Source organism: Colius striatus, chromosome 1, assembly GCF_028858725.1.
Source record: "Colius striatus isolate bColStr4 chromosome 1, bColStr4.1.hap1, whole genome shotgun sequence".
In the NCBI taxonomy this organism is placed as follows: Eukaryota; Metazoa; Chordata; class Aves; order Coliiformes; family Coliidae; genus Colius; species Colius striatus.
Genome location: NC_084759.1, coordinates 139,492,358 through 139,517,772, shown reverse-complemented (window position 1 = coordinate 139,517,772; position 25,415 = coordinate 139,492,358). Strand labels below are relative to the sequence as shown.

Genomic DNA, 25,415 nt, shown 5'->3' with positions numbered 1-25,415 from the left:
ATAAGGTAGAAGTAGAGTATCAAGTCTTCATCTCTGCTATCATAATGTCAGAACGTCCAGTGGCCAAAAGTCATCATCTGACAATTAATTGTTCAGTTAGCTGTTGAAACAAGTTCAGGATCTTAGTTCACTTCCCAGCAAATGACAGTATTTGACTGTCACAGCAACATTTCTGTCAGGCTTCACGGGAGGATCCAAGAACTGAGTTGTCATCATTGACTGGTTATTCTCTTGCCTCTTGTAGTTCATTCAGGTCATTGTTGAGGTGGGTATAACAAGTTTTCTATTCCTGTCCTTGGATAAAGGAGGGGGCAAGCAACATACTAAGCGTTATCTGCCCATTTAGGAAGATTTTAATTTGCTTGCCTCACCTCAGATTTAATTTTTTGATTAATCAGGTAACTCTCTACTCAGTACAGAGCATTACAAATGGAAGTTGGCCAATATGGACCACATTATTGTTATTATTGAATAAAATTTATTTGTATCTCATGAATTACTGGCCTCAGTGTGACTGTACATACAGTGCTCCATCCTGTGCACAGCTGAGAAAGATCATTATTCTTCATGATCCCTCACTGAGTCTGAACAGTAAAGCACAAAACATAAAAATCTATATGCATATAAAGTTGTTTAAAAGGGTTAAAGAGGTTTTGAAAAATTTCTGTTGGAGATCCATTTCCTGGATGATTTCTCTGAGAACAAATGGGCTATAAATTTTCAAGAAGAAAACACATAAAAAGAATGAATATGACTGCTACTGAGTAACTTTTTGACAATTGTTGTCCATAAGATAATCAGATGAAAGAAACAAATTAGTTTCTTGGACAGAGCAGTATATGTTTGGATCTGCACATATATGACTAGATATTTTTTTGTTACTAAAAGTACCATTTTCAAGCATACTCCCACAAACTAACAGCATGAGTGCATAAGCAGAATCCCGAGGCACTGAAATTAAATATATCACAAAATAAACAACTCTTTTAAAAGAAACAGTGATGATGGAATGAAAATCCACCAAAGCAAATAAACTCTGATATCAGGATGCATTAGTACCTGAGTGTCTGTTGGATTGTGGTGTCCAAATACATATCTCTAACATGATTCTTGTGATAGCAGGCATGCAATCACTACAAGTAGTAAAGCAACATTACTACAAATTTCCTTTCTCTTAACATATATCCCTTACCTGACTGCATTCTAACTCAAGATTTTTGGAAGGCAAATTCTGTCTAAATGACACCTCCCAATCTAATTAAGAATATGGGTCTCTGATTCATTTCACATTGTATGTTCCACGCTCCCTCACCACATACAGATTTGCAGTTTGTAGCTTCTTGTTGCTTTTTTTTACATCACTACAGCTAAAAGTCTAAGTCATGATCTATGTACTCTGGGACACTTTTGCCAGGGCACTAGGACATGGACTAGGAGGAGGACGTACATCAAGTACCTTCGATTTGTTCTGTTCTTAGGATACAGTCAATCATGTTTCTCCAGCTCTCTTCAACATGTAATCCGATCAAAATACTTTACTTAGGTTCACAAAAAAATATTTTTTCTTGTACATAGTTCATTCTATCATTAGAGGCCAATACTGCCCTTTGTATATGCATCTGTGTGGAAATTAGGATAGGGTGAAAAGCATCGAGACCTCTGTTCCCAGTGATCTTGGTGTAGCTACCAGATTGGGAAGCCAATCTCTAATCGAAAGGGGCAAAAATCCTGCTGTCCTTAAAGTGGGAAGTTGATTGCTTTTCTTTTAGGAACACTTATCCTCGTTTGCTGCAGAGCTCCTACAGTCATTTTATGCATATATACACATTGATGATTCATTATAGCTACTGTCAAGAACATATTTTTCCCTCAGCTTTAATATACCCAAATATATAGTAAAATGCCTTAGCCAAGAGGAGAGTGAGTGGCTTATTCCTGCTGAAAGAAGGTACGGTTATCATTTTGCAATCTTTCCCATATAAGGAGGCATACACAACTTTTCATGGCTCAGAGAAGCAACAGGAAGAAACTTAGTTTTCTTCTATGAGGAAGTGACCTGGCCTTAATCTGCTCCGTCTAACAATGTGGTAACTTCTCTTCCGCTCTGAATTCAACACTCTTGGTCAGGGTGCTGGAGATGAAAGGAGGAAAGGAGTGTATTCAAGGCCTCTCCCTGCTACCAGGCTGAAGGAGGCTTTGTTCCTCCTGTTTCCTCCACCGCAGGCAAGGCCTGTGCACACCTTCTCTGCAGAATGCCACAAGGCCGTATTTTGGAGCTCTTGTGTGGAGTGCATGCAGGTAAGAAAAATTTGTCCAAAATGTGAAAAGACATATTACAGCGGGAGGAAAAACAACAGCCCAACAAAAACTGGCACAGCTAGTGGTACTGTGTTATTGAGAATGCAATTTGTCATCTGCTGTATAACAGATTTTGAAACAAGCTGGCAATTCCATTTCATTCACTTCTTCTCTTTCCTATTCCACAAGTGTCATTGAAAGTAAGTAGTAAAGTCACTCTCTTCATGAATTTCTCAAACTGAAACGCTCTCCTGAGGATTGTTATCCTGCTGCTATGTGATCTTGTCTGGAAACCTGCATGTACCAAATTAAAGAGAACTCTATGAATCAAAGCTGTGGGACTTGATACTGAGGTATATAATGAGCACAAGTGCACATAAGGCCCAGTACAGCTTCAACAGAAATGAGCAGCAAGGGTCTGATTCTGTTTTTGCTTATCCCACTATAAATCAAGAGCAACTTTACTGAAACACACATCAGTAAAAAGTGAACAAGCAGTCTTTCAGCCACTAAATTTCCAACATATCACACACTATATTTGGTAGAAAACATTGTCCCAGCTTGACTTTGCCTATAGGGTCATCCTTAGGAAATGTTCAAACCGTGTCTTAAGAGAAAAGTGGTTATGATACAGTGGAGGAGTGGGTTAGCAGAGCCTACTAAGCCCCAGTCAACTGTACATCTACAGAAAAAAAAGATCCTTCTCAGAGACCAAACTAAGCAAGAGCACTTCTCTCCCTCTGCTATACTCTCAGATTCCCCTGAATTCAGAGCTGGAGGCAGGATTTGATGACCCTATAGCTATTGAGAGATTCCATGAAATGTTACATGTTTATGAGCACTCTTTATTTGAGCTAAATAGACATGCAGCTGAATATCGCTTTGTATACTGAGACTTAAAAAAACATACAGCATCAAACTTAGCCACAATGTGTTATATTAGCCAAAAGATTTTCACTAGGGCGAGTTAGAATTGCAGTGGTAGTGAAATTAATTAGTTGCAACAGTGTGTAACAGAAAAACATTGGTTATCACAGCTTGGGGGGGTGAAAAAAATGGTGTTTTTGTTAAGGTATAGTACTCATCAGAAAGGCAAAGTAGAAGATATGAGAAAGACAATTGCCCACTTCTACCAAAGGAAAGTACGATTTTGTGATGCTCTTTGTAAATGGGATTGCACCAAAGAACATCATCACTACTGGAGAGAATAATTGCATCCCTATCTTATTACTTGTCTTTTTAATGAGAATTGTCTGGCAAAGCACCACACAGTGGGTTACAACACTGTCCAAAGAGGATTTGTGTTTGGGTTGTGACTGAATATGCATTTGTAGCTTATTAATAACGTGTATTCTATGGACCACTAAATGAAAAATGGTCCCTCAATTAACTTTTAAATCACTTACACAACTTGGTTTGTTTTTTTTTTTTTACAAGCCAAAAGGCAGAGTAAGATGTAGACTCTTGTTGCTGTGGTTTGTTTGTTTTTATTTTCCATCCCAGGGCTTTACCAAATGTGTCTCTGCTAAGTATTTCAGCAGCTGTTCAAAAGCAATCTTACTGCACAATACAGTATCTGAATAATTGTCTCAGGTGACTATTAAAGTCTACTGCTGCACCATAAAACCATGAGAGGTAATCTTGCACCACAGCAGAAAATATCCAACAGTCAACTCTGCAGAGTGCCATTTCTGTTAGCAGAGAGCTACTGCAACCAAGGAAGATTCAGGAAGAGAGAAAGAGCACCGGGAAGGCTCTGGACCTTAAATTGTTCATTTTCTTCCCAACTAAGCAAAAGCTGCTGATTGTTAAATACTGAATTGTCTGTATGCATCCCTAACCAACTGAAGTCAATGGACTTACATCAGAGGAGGACTTTAACCCACTACATGTGCAATATTTGTCTTCTCCTTTCCCTGTCTCTCCTTACAGCCTTTTAAATACTGCAGTAAAAGAAGCCCTTTAAAGCCTAATGTATGGTAATACAGTTTAATTGTGGTTGGTTGGCCTAGTGAGGATAAAATGTGCTGGTTCCAAGTAATTTTGCTGACTCTAAACTTGGCTTTGTACAGAGAGATGGGGGAGGGGAGGTATAAAAATAGCTGTGCTACCTGGGAAGGCTCTGCATACTGCAAAGGTACTGTTGGAGCAGGTCTTATAATTGCAGATAATTGATTTTTTTAAAGCAATCATGTTTGGCTCACACTGACTACACAGTTTGCTTCTTAACCCTTACATAAGAATAACTCTCACAAATTTAACTCCAGGAAAGCACACACTTTGAGGGTTCATTCCTCATATATCAGAATGTAGTCACTCTACATTCATTCCACAACTTCTTTCAAGCTGTGAATTGGACACAGCTGAATTGCTGAAGGCAGGAAACCCCAGTCTTTACTTCCTGCAGGATGACAAGACGCCCAAAAGCTGGGGCATGTGTTTCCTCTCCCCACATTCCCTGATCTAGTATATCTATAGAATCCCACCTACAGTCCTACCATCAGATCAGTGATAAATGCAAGTTGACAGAACAGATCACGCTGATCATTATCATTACTTAAATGCAACACTTAAGTTCTTTCTTCCAGACAGTTACTCCTCAAAAATAACCACCTGTGCAGGAGTGCACCTCTCCTTGTCTGCCTTCAGCTCTCAAAAAATCTCCAAACTGACAGGTAGAAGCTGCTCTATTAGCTAAACATGGCTCACATCTCACCAGTGATATATACATATATGTGTTAAGAAACTCCAATTTTAGATGACTAACAATGAGCGACAGGACCATTTAGCCTATTGACACTGAACTGTGATAGGAATTCAGTTAAGGTTACCAGTGTCCAAAGGTTCATACTATCATAGAGCAGTTTAGTACCCTCATGGAAAAATGAGCTTGCTTCAGTCCATAGGGCCTATCTCTTTCCCTGTCTTACAGAAATATCTATGTCTACACAAGTATAAAAGCCTCACAGGATGATCTGGAAGCACTTTATAACTTTACCTATTTTTCTATAGCTATATCAGACCTGTAAGTCTACAGGAATCTCCAACATCTGTAAAGATTTTCCTTGTTTTCTTTCAGAAATCTCTTGTCTGCAGAGTCACCTTGTCAACTTCTTGCTAGGTACTTTCTTTCATCTCTGTCTTCCCAGTAGCTCACTCAGGCTGATTTTAAGTCTTCTGTATGCATTTGGAGTGGCACCGTAGCAAGAAATCTTCTGGTTTAGTCTCAAGGTTTCTAATTTTCTTGTGCCTCTCTAGAGCAGAGCAGTTAGTATAATAACAAGGAAAACCTACTGGACTCTTCTATTAATGATTAAAACCTCAATATCTTAAAAACAATTTTTCTCTCTACACTTTGTTCAATCCATGAAATGCAACTTGATAACGCCTCTCCTATCATAATGAATATCTTCTGCTACTACTTCAGTGTTATTTTAAATGATCAGATTTTGTTCGACAAGCTGTATTTAATGATGCTTAATAAATAAGTCTTCTTACTGGATTAGTTTAAAACTAACTTACCATGATGTCTGCAAAATCTGTTTCATTGACACATGGGAGCATTATCACGGTGTTGACTCTCTCGTGGCCTTTAATGATACACAATATCTTGCTTTCCTAATAAAAAACAATTGTAGAGATCAAATAGCATCACAAAAGCTGTTTAATGCCCTTTTTTTCCTTCAGTAAAGCACAGGACTTTAAACACTACGCCACATATGCGTTACTGTCAGCTTCAAAGCTGGTTCTGTGCTGCAGACTTTTTTCAAAAGCAAGACCATTGCTACAGCACTCACATGCAGTGAAAGACAAATCAAAGGCAAAAAAATGGTCTATGATGTGTTTATGTATAGACCTACTGAAAAAGTTTGACTGTATGCCTGCCAATCCCTTTTTGAGTTGTTCCTAAACTGTGACATTAAGCTGTGTAGGGCAACAGTCTACAGATACTTTCTAAATGTTGGAGTATTCTTTATGATATGTCCACACCATGACTTTTGATCCCTGTCTTGCACTTGTCTTGCAGCAATTGGGCTACTTGGTGGAAGATGATAAGCAGCTTTAGAAGATAACTTTATTCATTGTCTCTTTAAATCACAGAACCATAGAATGGTAGGTGTTGGAAGGGACCTTTAGTCCAACTCCCCTGTTAAAGCAGATCCACCTAGATCGGGTCACACAGAAACATGTCCAGGTGGGTTTTGAAAGCCTCCAGAGAAGGAGACTACAAACAGTCCCTGGGCAGCCTGTGCCAAGACTCTGTCACCCTCACAGTGAAATAGTTTGTCCTTATGTTTAAATGGAACTTCCTGTGTTCCAGCTTCTTTCTTTATTTGTAAATAATGAAATCCCCCCTCAGTCTCCTCTTCTCCAGATTAAACAGCCCTGGTTCCCACAGCCTTTTCTCATAAGGAAGATGTTCCAGTCCCCTGATCATCTTGGTGGCCTTGCACTGGACTCTCTCCAGAAGTTCCCTGTCCCTCTTGACCTGGGGAGCCCAGAACTGGACACAGGTCTCCACATGAGGCCTCAAAAGGGCAGAGTACAGAGGGAGCAGAACCTCCTTCAACCTGCTGGCTACACTCTTCTTGAGGCATCCCAGGATGCAACTGGCCTTCTTGGCCACAAGGGCATATTGCTGGCTCATGTTCAGTTTATTATCAACCAGGTCTCTCTGCGCCAAGCTGCTCTCCAGCAGGTCAGTCCACAGCCTGTACTGGTGCATGGGGTTGTTCCTCCCCAGATGCAAGACTCTGCACTTGCTCTTGTTGAACCTCACGAGATTCCTCTCCATCCAACTCTCAAGTCAGTTGAGATCCCACAGAACGGCAGCACAGCCTTCTGGTGAATCAGTCAGTCCTCCCAGTTTGACCAGTAAATAAGCTCTGATAGTTTTTAAAAAAGGATTTATGATGTATAACTGTGCAGACAATCAGCAGATATGACTACTACTCTTGTGCTTTCTGGAGATTGCATCGTTTCCCTTTTTCTCACTGCATGTTGGTCACTATCTAATGTGACTGGTCGCTACAATCACATACTATTGTTTCTTTCTCATTAAGTGAGCATCTAAAATTCTAAAAAAAACCTGAATTCCAATACTGAGAACTGTTGTCCTCCAAACAGTGGCATGAATAAAAAAGACGGATGGACATAGCTGTTTTGGAGTTGGAAGCTCAACCAAAAAGCAGCTTACACCACAAAAGCCTTCACTGAGCTATACTCAGTAGGAAGCATTCCTAACCGAAGAAAGATCCTTTCTTACTGTTTTAGAAGCAGTTTCCCAGAGGAATCAGCAGTTTAAGGTCTTCTGAAGCAAAAGCATGTGAATCACAGTAAAATTACAGAGATGTCAACATCTGATATAGTGAAAGTGCCTTCTAATGAAAGTGAGTAGGTTTTAATGGAGTAGCACAAAAACTGACTCTGGTCCATTATATTAAACATTTTTGTAACACCCTCCTTTTGGCGTTTGAACAGTAGTTCAGATGTTAAAATATGGACTCAATCTCAGTGCTCATGATTTCTTCCACCCTGAATCACTGTTTTATTTAATGCAGGAGGCATAATTTGTCAATTTTACAGAAGAGCTATTTAAGGAAACAACAAAGTTATAGTAGCAAGTGGGTAGCAAGCAAAAGCTTCAGGTGTGGTGAAAATGTTGGTACCTTCCTTACCACTCTAATTATGGTGAATAAATGGAGCCAGAGAAAGAGAGAGGATGAAACAAGGCTGATCAATACATGCCTCTCCCTTGCCTTCCCTGCAGTCAAAAGAGAATAATTGTACTTATCTGGACTTCTTGAGGAGTATCTATTCCTTGCTGGAGGTTAAATGAAAAACTCTCATATTCCTACTTTTATGCTGACCCTAAATTTGTGTCCTAATTCTACTGTCTCTGGCTATATGGATAGTTCTTCAAGTCAATGAGAAAATTGTGATGAAAAAGGGTTGCTCACATGAATAAAGTTTGCAAGATCAAGCCCTTCATGATCGGTATAACCCTGGGCACCGGGCTGATATGGCATCGCTGATTTACAAGAGTAATCCTATTAGCATCAAAGGGACAATTCACATGAGTAAGGACTGTCAGAATGAGTCCCTCAGGAGCAACTATCAGCACAGTTATGTATCTAACCTCACTTAGATCACAGCAGTTTTAAAATGTTCTACAGGCACTTTATGCTGCCACTGAACTTTTGAGAAGAAAATAGACCTTGAGGACAAGTTCATTTCTGCTTTCCTGACTATGGCCCCAGTTTTGCACCTTACTTAGACCCATACCCCACTCTGAAGTGGTTTAGAGTCTGCAAGAAATACTGGCTTCTCTTGTTTATTTTCTTTTTCTTTCACCTTCTTTTTCTTCTCTTTCTTTCATCTCTTTCTGTCAGTTTCTTAATTTTTAAAATACTTTATTTTTTGTCATTTTTTTCTCTTTTCCCTTTTCTTCTATTTCCTTTTAATTTTCTTTTTTCTTTTTTCTGCCACTCCTTTCCCCATCCTCTTTAATTTTTTTCTTTTTTTTTTTTAATTTCCTTTCTCTCTTCTCTTTTTCACTTTTATCATTTCCTCTTTTCCCTCCTTTCTTGTCCTCCTCTCTTCTTTGTATCTTCTTTCTGTATCTTCCCTAAAAGTAAGGGAATTCAATGATAGTAGGAAAAAATAATATGGTGTTGGCCTCAAAAAGTCAAAGACTGGGAACTTATAAGCTTTCTCAATTTCAGAAGGCTTTTCTAACATCATATAAATTAACCTAAATTTCCAGACTCTGTAAAACAGGACTGTGAAATCCAAAGGAAAGAGTGACTTTTGTGGAATTTCTAGCTGTATTTCTACTTCTCTTTATACCACATCTACAACTAACGAAAATGGCCTTTCTCCTGACTTTCTCATATTTTCAGATCTGGTTCTGAAAATTGAATATGAATCAACTAATGGCTTTTCTTCTCGAGCATAATAATGTGGGGTTAGTTTAACTCTGTTAACTTAATAGGTTTACCTCCTTTTTCAACTGGCTTCAGATAAGGATTAGAATGCCAAACAAAACAAACTAAAAAGTGGTAATAGAAAAGAATTATAGCTTAATTTCAATAACACTAATTATACTATGTGATTAGGATACATTATGTGTCAGGTGTTGCAGAAAAAGTCATGGATACAACTCCTGCCTTGAAGTAAGTTATGAGCTGCAGAAATGCTTGTGGTTTTTTTTTTTTTTAAATAAATCCATTCCCTTGGATGGATCCACGCTCACGTGAATTCTTTTGTTATCTTCAGTGGAAATACTATTTGCTGTCTCCTTAGCAAGAACAAGGTTGTTGAATCCAACTTCTACCATTATTTAAAACCAGTTCTGATACCACAGTCTTTGCACATGAGTTTTGGCGTGTTTTTATGATTAGTAGGAACAGTCACTGAGGTCTGCACACGCAAGTATTTAACATGACATGTAGCATAGAAGGAACATAATGAAGGCTGAATGTACGTACCTTAGACTAGTTTTTCCATAATGACACAGCTTTAGTAATTGTATTACTTTCTGATTTTGTACATATCTGTAGGATTATTTCTGAACTCTTTACTGGGCACCTGTTTTTCTTCTTCAGTTTTATCATGAGTGTCTTAGTCACAGCATTACTCTGGTTATGCCGAGTGCTGTGGTAACAGTGTAACTTTCTCTGCAGAAGCACTAGGAAGTTCAGACACCAGGTTTCCTCCTTTCATCACATCCTAGTGCACTAGTAGAAGTCCTGAAGCTGATCCTTATCTTTTGTTACGCTTTGCAAAGCAACATGACACATATTGACTGGAAGAAGAGTGAGGGCTTAGCAATGCAAGCATTTTTATTTTTCTTTCCTTTGGTAGAAGTTCAGATCTGTCAAAACAATGTAGAGGCCCAAAGTACAGAGATTTTACAGGTGAGCTTTGACCCTGCTTGGGAGTCTGTGCCACCACTGGACATGGTGTCTAAGGAAGCCTGGCTAGATTACAATCTTTGGTGTCTCCCTGTCTCAAAGTTCCAGGGTGTTCGGATAGGAAGACTTTTTCTGCTTGTTTTTTATTGTTGTTGTTGGGTTTAGGTTTTGGGGTTTTTTTCCCTCTCCGATTTTCACTTTTTCCTGTCAGGTAAGGTCTGCTGGTGAGACACCGCGAGCAGGCGGCCAGCTACAACACCGGCGACAGCGGCTGCAGCCAAGGCCAGACCTAGCGGCGACGCGGTCGGGGACCCGCCTCCGCCCCCTACGGGGCGAGGTGAGGCGGGGCCGGGCGGAAGCGCAGTGGCCAGCGGGCAGCAGCGGGCGTCGGCACGGTGTGCGCGCTGTCAGAGGGGACGCGGGTGAGATGCGTGGGCGCTGCGAGATGGCGGCTTCCGCGGCTGGGGGGAGTGGGAGAGCTGACTGTGTCCATGTGTTTCCCCCCTCCCCTATTCCGCGCCGCCTTCCGGCCGCCAAACCTTTCGCGAGCGCGAAGAGCTGGAGCTGTTCCAGCGAGCGCGGCGGAATTTTCCCTCGTGGTCGCGGGAGCCCGTCGCCCCGCGCTTGAGACAGCGCAGGGGATGGCCAGGTGCCCGCGGCGGTTGACGGGGGCCGCTCCAGGAGGCTCCCCGTTAGGCCGGAGCCGGGGCAGGGCCTGCCTGGTGTGCGGTCCAGTCCGCCTCCATGGGAAACACGAAGTGAAAGCGCCGTGCGTTGCAGGCTGGGCACAGGGGACTGGGAGAGTGAGCGGAGGCGGCGGCGGCTTATGTGGCAATGAAGTTTTGCAACAGGGCAGTGGGCCTCGCCGGCGAGTAACAAACAGTGGCGTTGGTGTACTTTGAGTGCGCCTGAAGTCGCGTTTTAACGAGCAAACATCACTCCCGTCCTGGGCTCCTCAGCTCAAGAGGGACAGGGAACTGCTGGAGTGAGTTCAGTGGAGGGCTATCAAGTTCATTAGGGGACTGAACCATTTCTCCTGTGAGGAAAATCAGAGAGATCTGGGTCTGTTTAACCTGGAGAATACTGAGGGGTGATCTCATGAACACCTACAAATATTTAAGAGGTACACGTCAAAGAGGTTGGGGCAGCATGTTTTTCTGGTGTCTCCAGTGATGGGACAAGGGGAAATGGAAAGAAGCTGGAACGCAAAAAGTTCCATTTAAACATAAGAAAAAGCTATTTTACCGTGAGGGTGAGGGAGCCCTGGCACAGGCTGCCCAGGGAGGGTGTGGAGTCTCCTCTGGAGGTTTCAAAACCTGCCTGGACGTGTGCCTGTGTGACCTGATCCGGGTGAACCTGCTTTGGCAGGGGAGTTGGACTGGATGATCTCTACCATTCAGTGATTCAATGATCAAAAAGTCTGTCCTAGTGCTAATGTTGCTGATATACAGTTGCAACTCAGCTGCTTTTGGGACAGTCACGCATGATGGGAGTGTTACCATAGTGGTGCTCCGGTGTATGCCAAGGGGACAGCAGCTGCCATATCTTTTTACCAGCCCTTTTAAGACCCTTTTAAGACCCAGGAGATCTAGACTTATGCACTTAACCAGGCCTGCTTTCTGCGTCCTCACCACAGAGAGGCTGTTTGTAGTCTTACTAAATACATCTCATTTGTAGTCTTACTAAGTACATGTCTTTAAACCCTGTGCTGTTTTAGACTGTGTGGCTTGTTTTTGCATTTTGATGGTGTTAAAACTGAATTCTTTCAATAGAGTGCCTTTCAGTAGTGAAGGCATGGCCTGGATTTTATGAGAGTTTGAAGAGGGCAACCCTACAATTAGGGAAGAGGGATAAATGTGGTATAGTTCCAGAGATGATGGTGAACAGTTTCATATGACTTTCTTAAATGTATTTTTGGTATCGCTTTAAAATCCAGTATAGAAGAATGCTCAGATGCCATGGCTATGCTTTATTTTTGTTGCATGAAACTATGCATACTTTCTGCTGTGATACAAAGTTAAAATTTTCAGTTTCTATTAGTTGCTGAAAAAATTATTTGCTGAATTGCTAATTCTCTTGAAAGCTGCTGTACTGTAATATGAGAGGAGGGAGAGGTATACTGAATTTCCCACAGTACCTAGACCCAGTGCTTAGCCCAGCAATCCAAGCACTGTTTTAGAAAGGATGAAAGAGGGAGCAAAATCCCATCACCACAGTCGGACGGGCCCAGGAGAGGCTGGTTTGTTTCACCGAGCAAACAGCTGATTACTTTCTTCCTGCCCACCATCCCACCAAGGATGTGCCATCAGAGTCTTCTGCATTCAGCTTACCAAGTTCCCCTTGTTCAGCCATAGTTGGCAGTGACTTCATTCTGAAAGCAAGATGAGAGATTGTTAGAAATGTAATTAATATTATTACACTTTATTACTATTGTTAAAATTATATGATAGAAAATAATAAAGTTAATTATAACAAAATATGTTTATTTTGTTCTTGAGATAGGACCTACTAGTTTTACCTATTCCTACTCACTGAGTGCATGATTGAAGCACTTCATGAAGCAAAAGCCTTGTTCAGCGTAGAGCACAAATTGAATGTGCAGGGGTACTTGCTTTTCTTCTATGTGCATTCAGTCCTCATCATATTCCTAAATTCATGGTGTTGATGAATGGTACCACCTCCATAAGATTGTGGGTTTGATATGGTCTCATTGGAAGGAGACTTCATTAGCTTAAATCTCCCATGATAAAAGCATAAATAGGTCTCTGCTTTTTGTCATTATAACTTAATCTTTGCCCGTGATTCATGCTAAAAGCAATTTTGAAGAACAAGGTCTCGAAGGAGAAGAATGCGTGTTTAACTCAGTTTGATCACAAGTTACTGCTGGGTGGGAAGATACAGGTTGGTTTGAAAGCTGATGTGCAATTATAATTGTGTCATTTTACCTACTCCCCAAAAAAAGAAAAGATGGGCAATGTTAATTTTCCTCTTTAAACACTACAGTATGCATAATTTGTCATCACACTCTTTCTGTCCTTGCAACTGCTTAAGGAAATGCACTAATTCAAATTAATTAGTCTAAAATGTATCTAACTCTTGGTGTTATTTCAAAAGTATACTAATTTCTGTGGCTACATTTTATTTCTGCAATTACATTGAATATTTTGGTTGTTTATTTTTTGTCACTTTAATAAGCAGATACAATAAAAGCAAAATATTAAATGATAATATAATTTCTGATATTAAAATAATATGCCATGGTGAGAATAAACTGGAGAAAAATGAATTTATCTGAAAGTAAATTCTCAGTCGCAAAATTGGGGTTAGAAAAGATCTTTGAGATATCAGGTCTAACCACTAACCTTACCTGGCCTTAGGGCCACCAAGATGATCAGGGGACAGGAACATCTTTCCATATGAGGAAAGGCTGTGGGAACTGGGGCTGTTTGGTCTAGAAAAGAGAAAACTTGGGGGATCTTATGAATATTTACTGATACCTAAGTGGTGGGTGTCAGGAGGTTGGAGGATCCTTTTTTTAAATGTTATCTAGCAACAGGACCAGGGGTAATGGGATGAAGCAGGAACACAAAAAGTTTCACTTAAACATAAGAAAATACTGTTTTGCTGTAAGGATGACAGAGCAGCGGAACAGACTGCCCAGGGAGATTGTGGGGCCTCCTTCCTTGGAGGTTTTCAAAACCCATCTGGACCTGTTCCTATGCGATCTGATCTAGGTGACCCTGCTTCTGCAGGGGAGTTGGACTAGATGATCTCTAAAGGTCTCTTCCAACCCCTACCATTCTATGATTACACTGACAAGGCCACAACTAAACCATTTCCCTCAGCAACTCATCTAAACGTCTTTTAAATATCTCCATTTGCAGTGATGCTTAGAGGCTATTTTGGCAATTTTGTTAGAACATTGGATAGCTGTGATGTTAGCCTAACTTTGTTTTTTTTCAAGGTCGTCAATGAAAACTGGAGAAATGGCTAAATTGACACAGTTAATTGACAATGATATCTTCCGGGCCTATGCTACTTATGCGACTATTGTTCTTCTGAAAATGATGCTAATGAGTCTTGTAACCGCATACTTCAGAATCACAAAAAAGGTAAGAAATGGGGAATATTGTCTGGTAGAATAGATTGAAATTTGTATTCAAATGCAGAAATGTCACAGGTGTTTCTTTTCACCTTTCAAATACTAATGCTGTTCTTTTTCTTCTTCCTTCTCCTTTCTCTAATATTATTCCGATTTGGCGTACTGGTGCTTTGTTGGTCTCAAATGAACGATGTCTTTTAACCTAATTGTGAGATAACTGTGAGACCATATATTACAGTTTCAAGTTACGTATTCTACCCTTCTAGAACATTTCTGTTATTAATAGATTTTTTGGTAACTGTATTTCCCACAGTCTTCTGCAGAAAGCTGATGTCCAGGTTACACGATTTATAAAGCAAATAAAGTGTGATATGGAGCCAAGTTGCATGAATAATTAGGGTCAGAAGAAGGGGTATGAAGTGGATTTTTATGCATCTGTGACCCTTTCATCCAGTAATTCTAAAGCTCTTTACATTCCCTAAGTGTTTTAGCCTTCCCATTGCAGGTAGATCATTATCTTTAAAAAATTGATTTTTTTCTAGAATCAGAAGCAAGCTGAAAATTTATGTGGATTGATGGGTGGGCTAGAGAAGTATATGAAAGACTGCTGAAGATTACTAAATAATGCAGAAGCTGCATCTAGATGTGTGTTACATTCACCCTGGGACTCTGCTTGTGACCCCTGTTGCAAACGCTTGGTCTTGATCTGAGAGCCCTGTGTTTGCCCTATATGGCTAATTTTGTGAGATCTACTTCTTCAAGATGGTGTGTACTTCAAGGATTTTTGTAGTCCTGTTGTTGAAGTTCTTACTTTTTGTTCCTGTTAGGTGCAAGAGAATCCAGCTAAGCTGTTCTGTTGTTCACAAGGTCCTAATAGCACAGCATTGGAGTTACTGCTGGTTTCTAATAGCTTAGTTGGTCTTTGGTACAGCTGAAGACTGAGTACAGAAGAGCACACAGCCCGACTTGTATGTTCCAAATAGGACCCAGATGTCTGTGCTATAACCTTACTGCCTTTTGCACTTGAGGATGCACATCAGCTGTAGTGGGCCTACATGTAGATCCAGTGGAGTTCTGTATTAATGCTCATAGAATGTTATAATGCATAGAGGTAAGAATAGGTCCTCTGTTACGTTGGAGTACTTGGTTTTCTTATGATGGATAAGTAATATTAAAAACAAACAAATTTGTAAAGTCACTTTATTATTTTTTATTCACTATTTTCTCTTTCCTGTAAAAAAGTGTTTAAAATGCTAAGAAAAAATGGAGGAAAACAGTTAGTGGAGCGAGTAAAGGTAAAATGTTGATGATGTTGATACTGTTAAGGTGTCTCTAGAATTTTGAGGGCAAGGATATTTCATAGAAAGAGATCAAGGCTGCCTCAGAAAGCAATTGTGTAGCTCTCCAAAAATCAAATGGTTTTCTTCACTTACACCTGCATAGCCTCAATGGTCCACAGAGCGTTAATACATGTCTGAGCTGGTCTATTGTAGTCTGCACTAGCTGAATGAAATGTTTTCAAGTAGTGTCTTATAGTATTTGGAGGTAACAACAGGTCATGTAAGTGGAAAAATTGGTACCAAAGAGGAAAGAGAGAAACTTACTTACTCATAAATGAGGATGAGAGTAAATTTCTTGGATGCTTTTGCTGTGTTGATTTCTAAAGAAGGGAGTGATCCTAAAGGGCTTTCAGATAATTTTGTCAAGAATAGTGAAAAAGAGACTTTGACAGTACAGATAGTAGTTCTACCTTCCTTCTAACTATGTTCTTTCAGCCTACTGGCATTACTTCAGGCTGAGTATCAGTTATCTGCTGTGCTTGTCCATCTTACAAAAAGACTTTATCTACATGCAGAAATTACGTTACATTAATTTGTCAGCTATATACTGTCTAGGCTCAAGAAAACAGTAATACAGCGAACAATACATTATTCCCTGTGCAATTGACTTCTGGTAAGTTATGTGAGCTTATAGAGACATTAGTAAAATGAATGACCTTTATATCAAGCTGCCTTGAGTGGAAAAAAAAAATCAGGTTTTCTAATGTCTCTTGTGTGTTTATGTTTTAAATAGGCATTTGTCAACCCAGAAGATACAGCGTCATTTGGAAAAGGCGAGAATGCTAAAAAATATCTGCGGACTGATCCAGATGTTGAGCGTGTCCGTAGGTAATGCATAGGGGTCTTAAAAAATGATTTTAAATAGCAGAATAATACTACACCAAGGAATGAATTTCACCTAGTTCTCTTTGGCAAGGCTGTGTATGCTTTATGTTCCTGTATGTAGTAATCTAATGCGTTAATTTGTTTGAATGAGCAAATGATTCCATGGTCCAATGGTCAGCATGCATACTATAAGTACTAAGTCATTGTTTAAAATACCTAACTCTTGGGTAGTATTTTGTATGCATGGAGGAAGTGGTGAGAAGATTGTAAGATAGAACTGTAAATTGATTTATTATAAAGCAGTGTCTGTTAAGTGTAAATCAACTTTCTATATCATTTGAAAACCCATAGTTGCATCTTTTCCGAAACTGTAAAGAAAATAAGAGGGAAGAGGAGTAAAAACTACGTTTGAGTTACGGAACTCTGGAATTGTAATGAGAGCATTAATGTGGCAGATTGTACTAAGTGGGAGTCAAAGCCGTGCTCTTTTTGCTGAGTTGAATCAAGGTTACTCACTGATGTATCAATTGTACAGGAAAGTTGACCAGCCTTCTGGAGGAATGCTATTGATAGTATGACAGTGTATAGTCGGCAGTTTATGTATTTGGTTTTGTAAGATTCGCAGCAGAATGTAAGCTACATTTCAGTGGGCTGAATGATGCAGCTTATTTAATTTTGTTTAGCTGATGGCAAAATTCTCTGTTAGCAAAATCATAACTTTCCAGGTGCTGTTTGCTACATCTGTGCTAACAAGGAAAGCTTTAATGGAATGCTTTCCATATCATTATTCCTTAATGAAGCTAACAGTTTATTTGCTCTGTATATTTTTATACCAAAATGTTGAATGTGAATGAACTGTTCTCACTTAAACTACCATTAGGGAGGATCTTGAAAGTAGGTATCAGCTCTGATTTCAGAACAGTGCATCCTTGCAAATGCAGATGATTGTGGTTCATGAAGGCTAGTATACTTCTGATGTCTCTTCTGGATTAAAATTTCAGAAAGAAGAGTCTAACTTCAGCAGACTGTAAGGATGCTCCGAACTTTTGTTTTCTCCCTTTGAGTGGTTCAGTGGGTTGTTAGTTGTTTAATTTGATGATTTACATCAAAGCAGTCACTTTTTGTGAGGAGTAGATCCTTTCTGTTTGTAAATTCTAAGAGGACAACTAAGTTGATACTAACTTTATGACCAGCTACCGTTTTAACTCAAATTGTTAGGGCTAGGTAAATGACAACCACCTCACAGTCATTTACACAGATTAGATTTTAAAACACTTATTATGAAGTCTCTTTCCTTGGAGGTCTTCAAGACTCGCCTGGATGTGTTCCTATGGGGCCTGATCTAGGTGGAGCTGCTTCTGCAGCGGGGTTGGACTAGATGATCTCTAAAGGTCCCTTCCAACCCCCACCATTCTATGATTCTATGGTTATCAAATCTTGTGTTGCTATTTTGAAGAATACTGCCTCAGACCTAGTAAGTCAGCTTGGTTCTAGTTACTCCGTTGATGTTGCAGCATCCATTTTTTCCTCATACCAGTCGTTCTTAATATATTTTCTTTGGCAAGCTTCATGACAACAGATAATGCCACATAGATTTAGCATGGCTTTTCTGTAAAAGTGATTGAAATTTGTTTTGTTTATAGATATATAAAAGACATTACTTTCTTCAATGTACTTTTCTTTTTGAACAAAAAAAAAAAAGCTGGAGAATATGTTTCCTTGTAATGATAAATGAGCTCAGAAGGCAGCTGCAAAACAGCACGATGTTCTGATTGTAGTTGGCTGTGAAATTTGACATAATTAGTAAGGCTTAGAGTGGTTTCACTTAGTAAATTTGGTTGGAAGTAGAATTTATCTAAAAAAGTAAAAGGAACAGGAGAAGTTTAGAAAGAGGCAGGAAAGAATTCTTCATGATCTGGAGTTCAGTCTCAACACATTTTTGTTAAATTGGTTTTATTATGGTTTCAAAATTTCAAACGTTTTTCAGCTATTTTAGTGCTTAGTAGTGAAGAAAAGGAACCAAAAGCGTAACTGTCACACCTGTTAAATGCTCAAAAATAACATTCTTCAAGACGATCGTACTTCATGAAGTCTTGATGGAATATTTAATACACAGGATATTTAATATTTTCCTTACGGAGACTACAAATTGAGTTTATGAAATTGGAATGGACCATCAGGGCTGTGAAGTTTAGTAGCTGCAGTGACAGTCACCCAGTTAATTGATGTTTGGTTGAGAAAGGCTACAATTCCAGCTATCTGTCTTTTGCCTCCCTTTTGTTTCATTCTTGCCCACCCAGGTGCACTCATATGCCTCATGTAAGTCTCTAATATTACCAAGATCCTGGGCAAAAATGGAGACCTGTCACACACAGGATCAAAAGCTTAGAAATGTGGAATGCAGCAAGAGAGAGCAGAGCAATGTCAAATGAGCACGCCAAAGTCATTTCAGTGACTGAATCAAGTCCCCACTGCAGAGAAAGTCAACAGTTGTGTTAGGGATTTGACAGTAGCATGCTCTGAAGATACTGAAAAATAATGAGGCTACAAGTGGTTTGCTCAACAAAATGTAACACTGTTAACAAATTTTGCTTGTTTCTCCAGAGGCCACCTGAATGACCTTGAAAATATCGTCCCATTTCTTGGCATTGGACTGTTGTATGCTTTCAGCAGCCCTGAGCTGTCTACAGCCTTGCTGCATTTCAGGATCTTCGCTGGGGCTAGGATCATTCACACTTTTGCATACTTGATCCCTCTTCCCCAGCCCAGCAGAGGTTTGTCTTGGGCAGTTGGGTATGCAGTGACCATCTCAATGGCATACAAAGTGCTGAAGACGGCATTGTACCTGTAGCAGTCATAGCTTCTGTGTACCATTTGACATTCCACACAGAGTTTCCAGCAGTATGTGTTGGATGTCTTGAATGAGCCAGCATCAGTTTTCCGTGGTGACTGGAATTTGTTTTTTTTAACAGAGGCTTTTTATTCTGGTTCAGAAATATTTCTTTTTGGAAGACAAAATCATTCTCCATGTATTCTGTATTCGTGGGCCGCATTGCTAGAATATTAGATTGAATGTTCCCTTTGCAATTTGTCAAGTGCTTATGATTCTAAACATGCGATGATGCTGTATTGATAGCATGTGCGGTAATTTTCTACAGATGCACTATTTTTGGCTGTAGCTCTGAAGTCTAAATCAATAAAGACAAGAGGAAAAAAAAAAGTTTGTATTTTTGTTTTCATTTTGACTCTCCTCACTGCAGCCAGCAAATAGCATGTCACTATGTATCAGGAAGAGATTCCAATCATACAGTTCTTTGAAGAATCCTTACCTTAATAATAAGATATAACCAGTAGTGCTAGGCTTATTGTAAAAAATCTTTGATGAAATTGTTTTTCATATAATCCACTTTGGGATTAAAAAAACTAAACTGTTGCAGCTCCATTTCTCTCAGTTGAATAGATATAAAAGAAAGAAAATATTTGGGCTAAACTCTGTTTAGTGACACTGGTGAAAATGTCAGGTAATTCTTTTTCTTGAAGTTACTCCAGACAGGTTTTGTGACTGGATAAAGTGTAGACCCTTTGTAGAAGATTTTTTTGTAATACGATTTTTAATAAATTCAGCGTAAAACGACTGTCACTTGCAAGTGTATGTGTCAAGTAATTCAAATATGAATATATAAGTAGTTTGCATGTCATACTGTCATACATATGTTGCTGATAGAAAATTTTGCTCTTTGCTTGTATCTTTCTATGATGTGTTAGTTTGAAATATTTTCTTTAAAGACTCTTCCTGGTCTCTTTTTCTTTTGTTTATTTTTGTAGCTGTAGCTTAAATAATAGCCCAAGTTTTCAATAAAAAAAAAACAGCCTGGGAGAATCTTTATGTCCAGTGTGCTGGTGGTTGTAAATTTCTAAGTGGTAGAAGTCAGAGCACAATATTTTTGGCTTCCTTTCCTACTACAGAAGCTGTACTGCTAAGGGACGGCTCAGAGAGAAGCTGGAGAGTTTGCTCTTCCACCTCTATAAGCCAAAGAGTTGGCTTTTCGTTTTGCATGGGAGAAGTAGCTGTAATACCACAAGGCCTATCACAGGAGGGCCTACCCATCTACACACAGGAGATCGAGGTTGCTGCAGTGTAATATTGATCTGTTACTGCAAAGGGTAGCAGAGACAGGAAGGGTGCAGACTGACCAGTTTTATCCAAAGAAGGGAGATTTTTGTTGGGATTTAAGGGTAGCATTTAAGTCACGTCTACTAAACAAAAGAAGGGTGGGACTTGAAATCTAGAAGTTAGCATTGATTTTTCAGTAGTTAAATCTAACGTATTGAAATACTGAAGAACTGAATCCTCTACAGAGATGGCGCTTAACAGAGGAGGATTTAAAGTGGAGCATTTGTGGAGTTTCAGTTCCTGACACGGAGGAGTAGGCACATGTCAACAGCTCTGGGTTAACAGAGACTCCCAAAAGGGAACATGGGTTTTTGTGTTTCTTCTCACATCTTTCTCCACCCCTTCCTGTCTCTGCTGTTTTCTTCCTATTCCTTCTTTCTCTCCTAGTTTTTTGTGTTATCTTGGAGGGTATCATTATGGCAAAGTAAGATTGGCCACCAACTCTTCCAAGCTTGAGAAGGACTAGTAATGGAAGAAGGGTGGAGGCTGCTGCCTTGAGCTGGGGCCAAAACTAATCATCACTTGGCCAACTTACATTGATCTGTGGCTGCTCTCACCTCCTTATATTGTGATACCAGCATCTAAATCTGTATTTCCCTCACTTCTTTGTAGGTTGCCTGTTCTTTCAAGCTGCATTTCTTTCTATCCATTGAAAACAATGGATAAGTAGTAATAAGAGATAATGGATAAGTAAGTAATGCAGAGGGACCTGTTGAAATTCATCAGTGGAGTGAGTCCTTTCTTTGAAAATCAAAAAGACTCTTCAGGCAAGCCTAGTTGTCATTGCCAGACATACGCAGGAATGACATTTTTAACTACTTTTGCATCAAACTTCTCTACTGAAATCTCATTCTGAAGATAAATACCTGGACCTTGTCTTTATTTCCATGATCTTACATTTGAAACAAAACTAATTTTAAATCCCTTCCATTTTCTCAGTGGTTTCAACATTTGCTTTGTGCTGAGAAGTAGAAAAGATAAATGGAAATCCTTAGGAATACCTAGAGTGATTCAATATTGTTCTGTGTTACACTTGCATTTATTCAAAACCCATGCTTTATTTTCCTTTGTTCCCACAAATAACCAGGGTGAGGTACATGCTTATCTGGGAAATGAGCCTTAGGAGCTTCAGTAAAAGTCTTGGCCATCAGCTATGTGGAAGCATATTAGAGTGGTCCTTGTCAAACAGCTCTTAAGCTTCCCCAGGCCGTGCCTTAGATATACTGTACCTGTTGTACACCTGTAAATTTAAAAAGGATAGCTTATTTTCAGGAGGACTAGTAAGGGAAAAAGAGTGTGTTAGTTGAATGTATTGCTGAACTAAACCAAATTTTGACCTTTGAAAACATGCACATGTGGATTTTGGGCTCCTGTTACCATGTTCTATTACAAAATCATTAAATGAAATAATCTGCAATTCTGGTGAAACAACTGTCTGTTATCAGCAAATAGGTCACTTTTGACCCAGTCAAAGTACAGAAAAGGCTAGTCCACAGGAAACACATAAAAAGAGGTCAAAGCAATGTCTTCTAGGCTTCTTTTGTGTTCTTTATGCCTGTTATTCTCATCACTAATCTTAGGCGACTGGAGAAACCACAAGTTTTTATCTCTCTGCCAGGATTTCCTGTCATTTTATATTCCTACTTCTCCAATGTACTTTCTGTGTCTTTGAAATGACTCTAATACTTGACCATGAGGTACTTTAAAATGCTAACTGCCATAGCTTGAGCTGGTTAGCTGATTTCATCTCTAAGTGAATTTCATGGGCTGCTTCATTTTCAGAAGTGTAAACATGTGAGGAATTCCTCAGTTTATTTTTTTGACTCCATGGGTAATTGCTTCTGTGGCTTTGACCAAAGTTACTTTGTCGTGGTTTTCATGGCTGCAGACAGACATGCTGAAGCAGTGTGTTGCTGAGAGGGCTGATGATGGGCAAAGACCTCTGAGCTAGGACTTGTTGTTCAAACGTGACTTCACATCCTATTGCAACAAAGCAGGTGTTTAGAACTATAAATGTTTCCTTAAATTTTCAGAAGCAAGTGTGTATCTGAAATTCACTGCCTTCAAGGTATTTGTTTCAAGAAGTTGAGTCAATGTTCCTGAAAGTGATGAAATTGCCTAAGTCACCAAAAGGCAAGAAAAGGAAAGCTTAGGCTCCTAATTCAAATAACTTTGGAGTTTTGAAGATTTTTCTAGTCACATGAAACTTGTTATGGTCATATTATCCATGCTTAACTATGTCTCAGTTACTTACAGAAACAAATCTAGACCTTTGGTGGAAAATGTTTGTAATGTATGTCCTTTCTAGAAGCAAAAAATAAAAAGCAAAGCTTTACCCTTTTAAAAGTTGCTAGAATGTTGTTATTTTTCGAACTAACATGATTTTCATTTCAAGGCTGAAGTTTAGGAAGATCTTTTCTCTTTTCGAAACCATGTCCTGCTGGCACAGGTTTGAGATAGCGTGTGAAGTCCTCTGTGAAAGGTTGTGTTGACATACACTAAAATACTGATTAAATACCTCCAACTCTTGGACACAGAAAAATGCATCTTTGTGATTCACTTTAAATGAAGCTAGGCAGTATTAATAAAATACTGATTTTCAAACTTCTAAATCTTGGTTAGTGGCTCCCGCTCATAGATTTTTGAAGGCTAAAATAGATCATTAGCTCCTTCAGCCTGACCTCTAGTGGAAAATATGCCTTGGAATGACTGCCCTTCTGCTGAGATTAGTTTAATCACTAAGTTAATAACTTACAGAAAGGTATGTGGTCTTCATTCAGACACTTTAGGAGATAGGCATTGATTCATTCTTTTCTATGACATTGTTTCTCTCTGGAATATATGCACACTAAACCTAAAACGTCTAAGAACAACATAGGTTGTTTTTGTTGAATTGTTTGCTGGTTTGTTTGTTTTTTTTTTTTTTTAATTGAGGCAGTTCTTGAATTATTGCAGTGCAAAGAGGGATATGAAATATTAAAAAATATGCACATGTGGGACTGTTCTGCATAAATACTTGCAAGGTATGAAGTTGTAACCGTGATCCTATGTTATAAGTTCTTTTAAGTAGTACTATAGTGATGCAGATCATCCCTTGCTAGCCTAGAGTGAAGCATCTTGAAATGAATGCTTATAAAATTATGAGTGGAAAATGACATCTCCAACTCGCTTTCTTCAAAGCCTACTGAGTTGTAATATGGACAGGGGAACGGTGGCTGACTTCTATTAACTAGTCAGCCTCCTTTCCTTGACACAGCATTTCCAAGTACTGACCTGCATGCAAGGTGGCTGCTTTTGCCATGGAAACACATTTAAAAGTAATTTATTTTTTTATGCATTAAGGACATTATTTTAACAGTGGCCACATAATCTCCACAATTGAATGCTTTTATATCTATTTTTTCTTTGCTGGTAGATCCCAGTGTGCATCACCACTGACAGCGTGTCTCTCTTATTCTACACCTCATATGTGCTGGTGGACTTTTGAGAGAGCTTAAGAAAAAGAAGTTCCAAGAAACCTGTCTTTTAAAAGAAAAAAGAATGTTTGTCTCATGAGTACTGCCTGTCCAGTCAGGGGGAATAAATTTGGAAGGTTGAAAAAATACAGAGGAAAAAAAAAGAAAGGGAAGACTGAAAGGAAGGAAATACTGTAATGATATCTTAGCACAGCATCAGGCAGCAAACTGGATGAAATGTAGATGAAGCGTTATAAGAAAGGCAGGTAGCTTTCTGCTTCTGTGGTTTTATTTTATAAACCCACTGTGCTTAAGATTCTTTTTGCTTGTGCATCCAGTCACTAGATATCTGCAAAGAGGATTATAAGCACTTCAAGTCAGAACTGACCCATGATCTGTGCCAACTTAGTAGCTAATTCCATTTAAGTAATTGCCTCTTAAGGCACCTGTGGCACACAGACCACTGCTGTGGGAGGTGGGGATTGACATCACATGACTATTAAGAATAGCTTGTGAACCTGCCTCCAAAATGACATCGCACCTCCAGCACTGGAGGAGATGATTATTTTGTTCTGCTTGGGAGATCATATATGGTACTTGTTTTGCAGTTTATGGAAAAGTACACCTTTCAAGATTAAGTTTGTCTGGGCCATGGGCAGAAACAGTTCTGCTCTGTAGGTTGTCCCACATTTATTGAAAGAGTTTCTGAGCCTCATCTCTTTAACTCTCACTTTAGAGAGAAGCTGTAGAGCTGTGAACACTGAATTGCCACAGAACTGCTCAAGGTAGGGTAACGTGCTTAATCTCTAGGTGTCTAAGAGGCATCTGTTTCCTCTTTTGAGAAAACATGGCTGAGGACACTACAAACTCAGTTTGCCTTAACGAGCCTGCAGATACGTTCTACCGTGCATGACTGAGCAGTTTTATTTAATGTTGGGTAACTATACAACACAAAGTTGAGATTTTCACATCAAATGTGAGAAGTTGTAGTCCATCTTACAGGCTCCATATCTCAGAAAGCAGGGCTGGCAACTTAAGTATTCTTCATGTGGATGTCCCTTCTGTGCTTTTAAAGGGACTTTTTCATGAGAAAGATTCGGTTTGTTACAAATACAGATACTCTGGTACAAAAGTTAGCTGGAACTGTGTAGCTCATGCTCCTCAGCTCTTCTGTTGTCTTTCCATCAATTTGGTGTATGCTGTCAATCTCTCCTTGTCTTCAGCTGGGAGAGGGCTCCACTGCTAATGATCTGCCTTGTTAGCTGACAGATGGCTTATTCCACTAATATTTCATGAGCACTTGAT

At 39.4% G+C, this 25,415-nt stretch overlaps 1 protein-coding gene across 1 annotated transcript; it reads left to right on the top strand.

Annotated features, from left to right (window-relative positions):
- The first annotated feature begins 10,532 nt into the window (after positions 1 to 10,532).
- On the top strand, positions 10,533 to 20,077 carry MGST1 (microsomal glutathione S-transferase 1). The gene is made up of 4 exons (XM_062009409.1): positions 10,533 to 10,636; positions 14,179 to 14,326; positions 16,390 to 16,484; positions 19,086 to 20,077. The coding sequence occupies exons 2-4, from the start codon at positions 14,186 to 14,188 to the stop codon at positions 19,330 to 19,332; spliced, it is 483 nt and encodes a 160-aa protein (XP_061865393.1). The 5' UTR covers positions 10,533 to 10,636; positions 14,179 to 14,185; the 3' UTR covers positions 19,333 to 20,077.
- Positions 20,078 to 25,415: the final 5,338 nt, after the last annotated feature.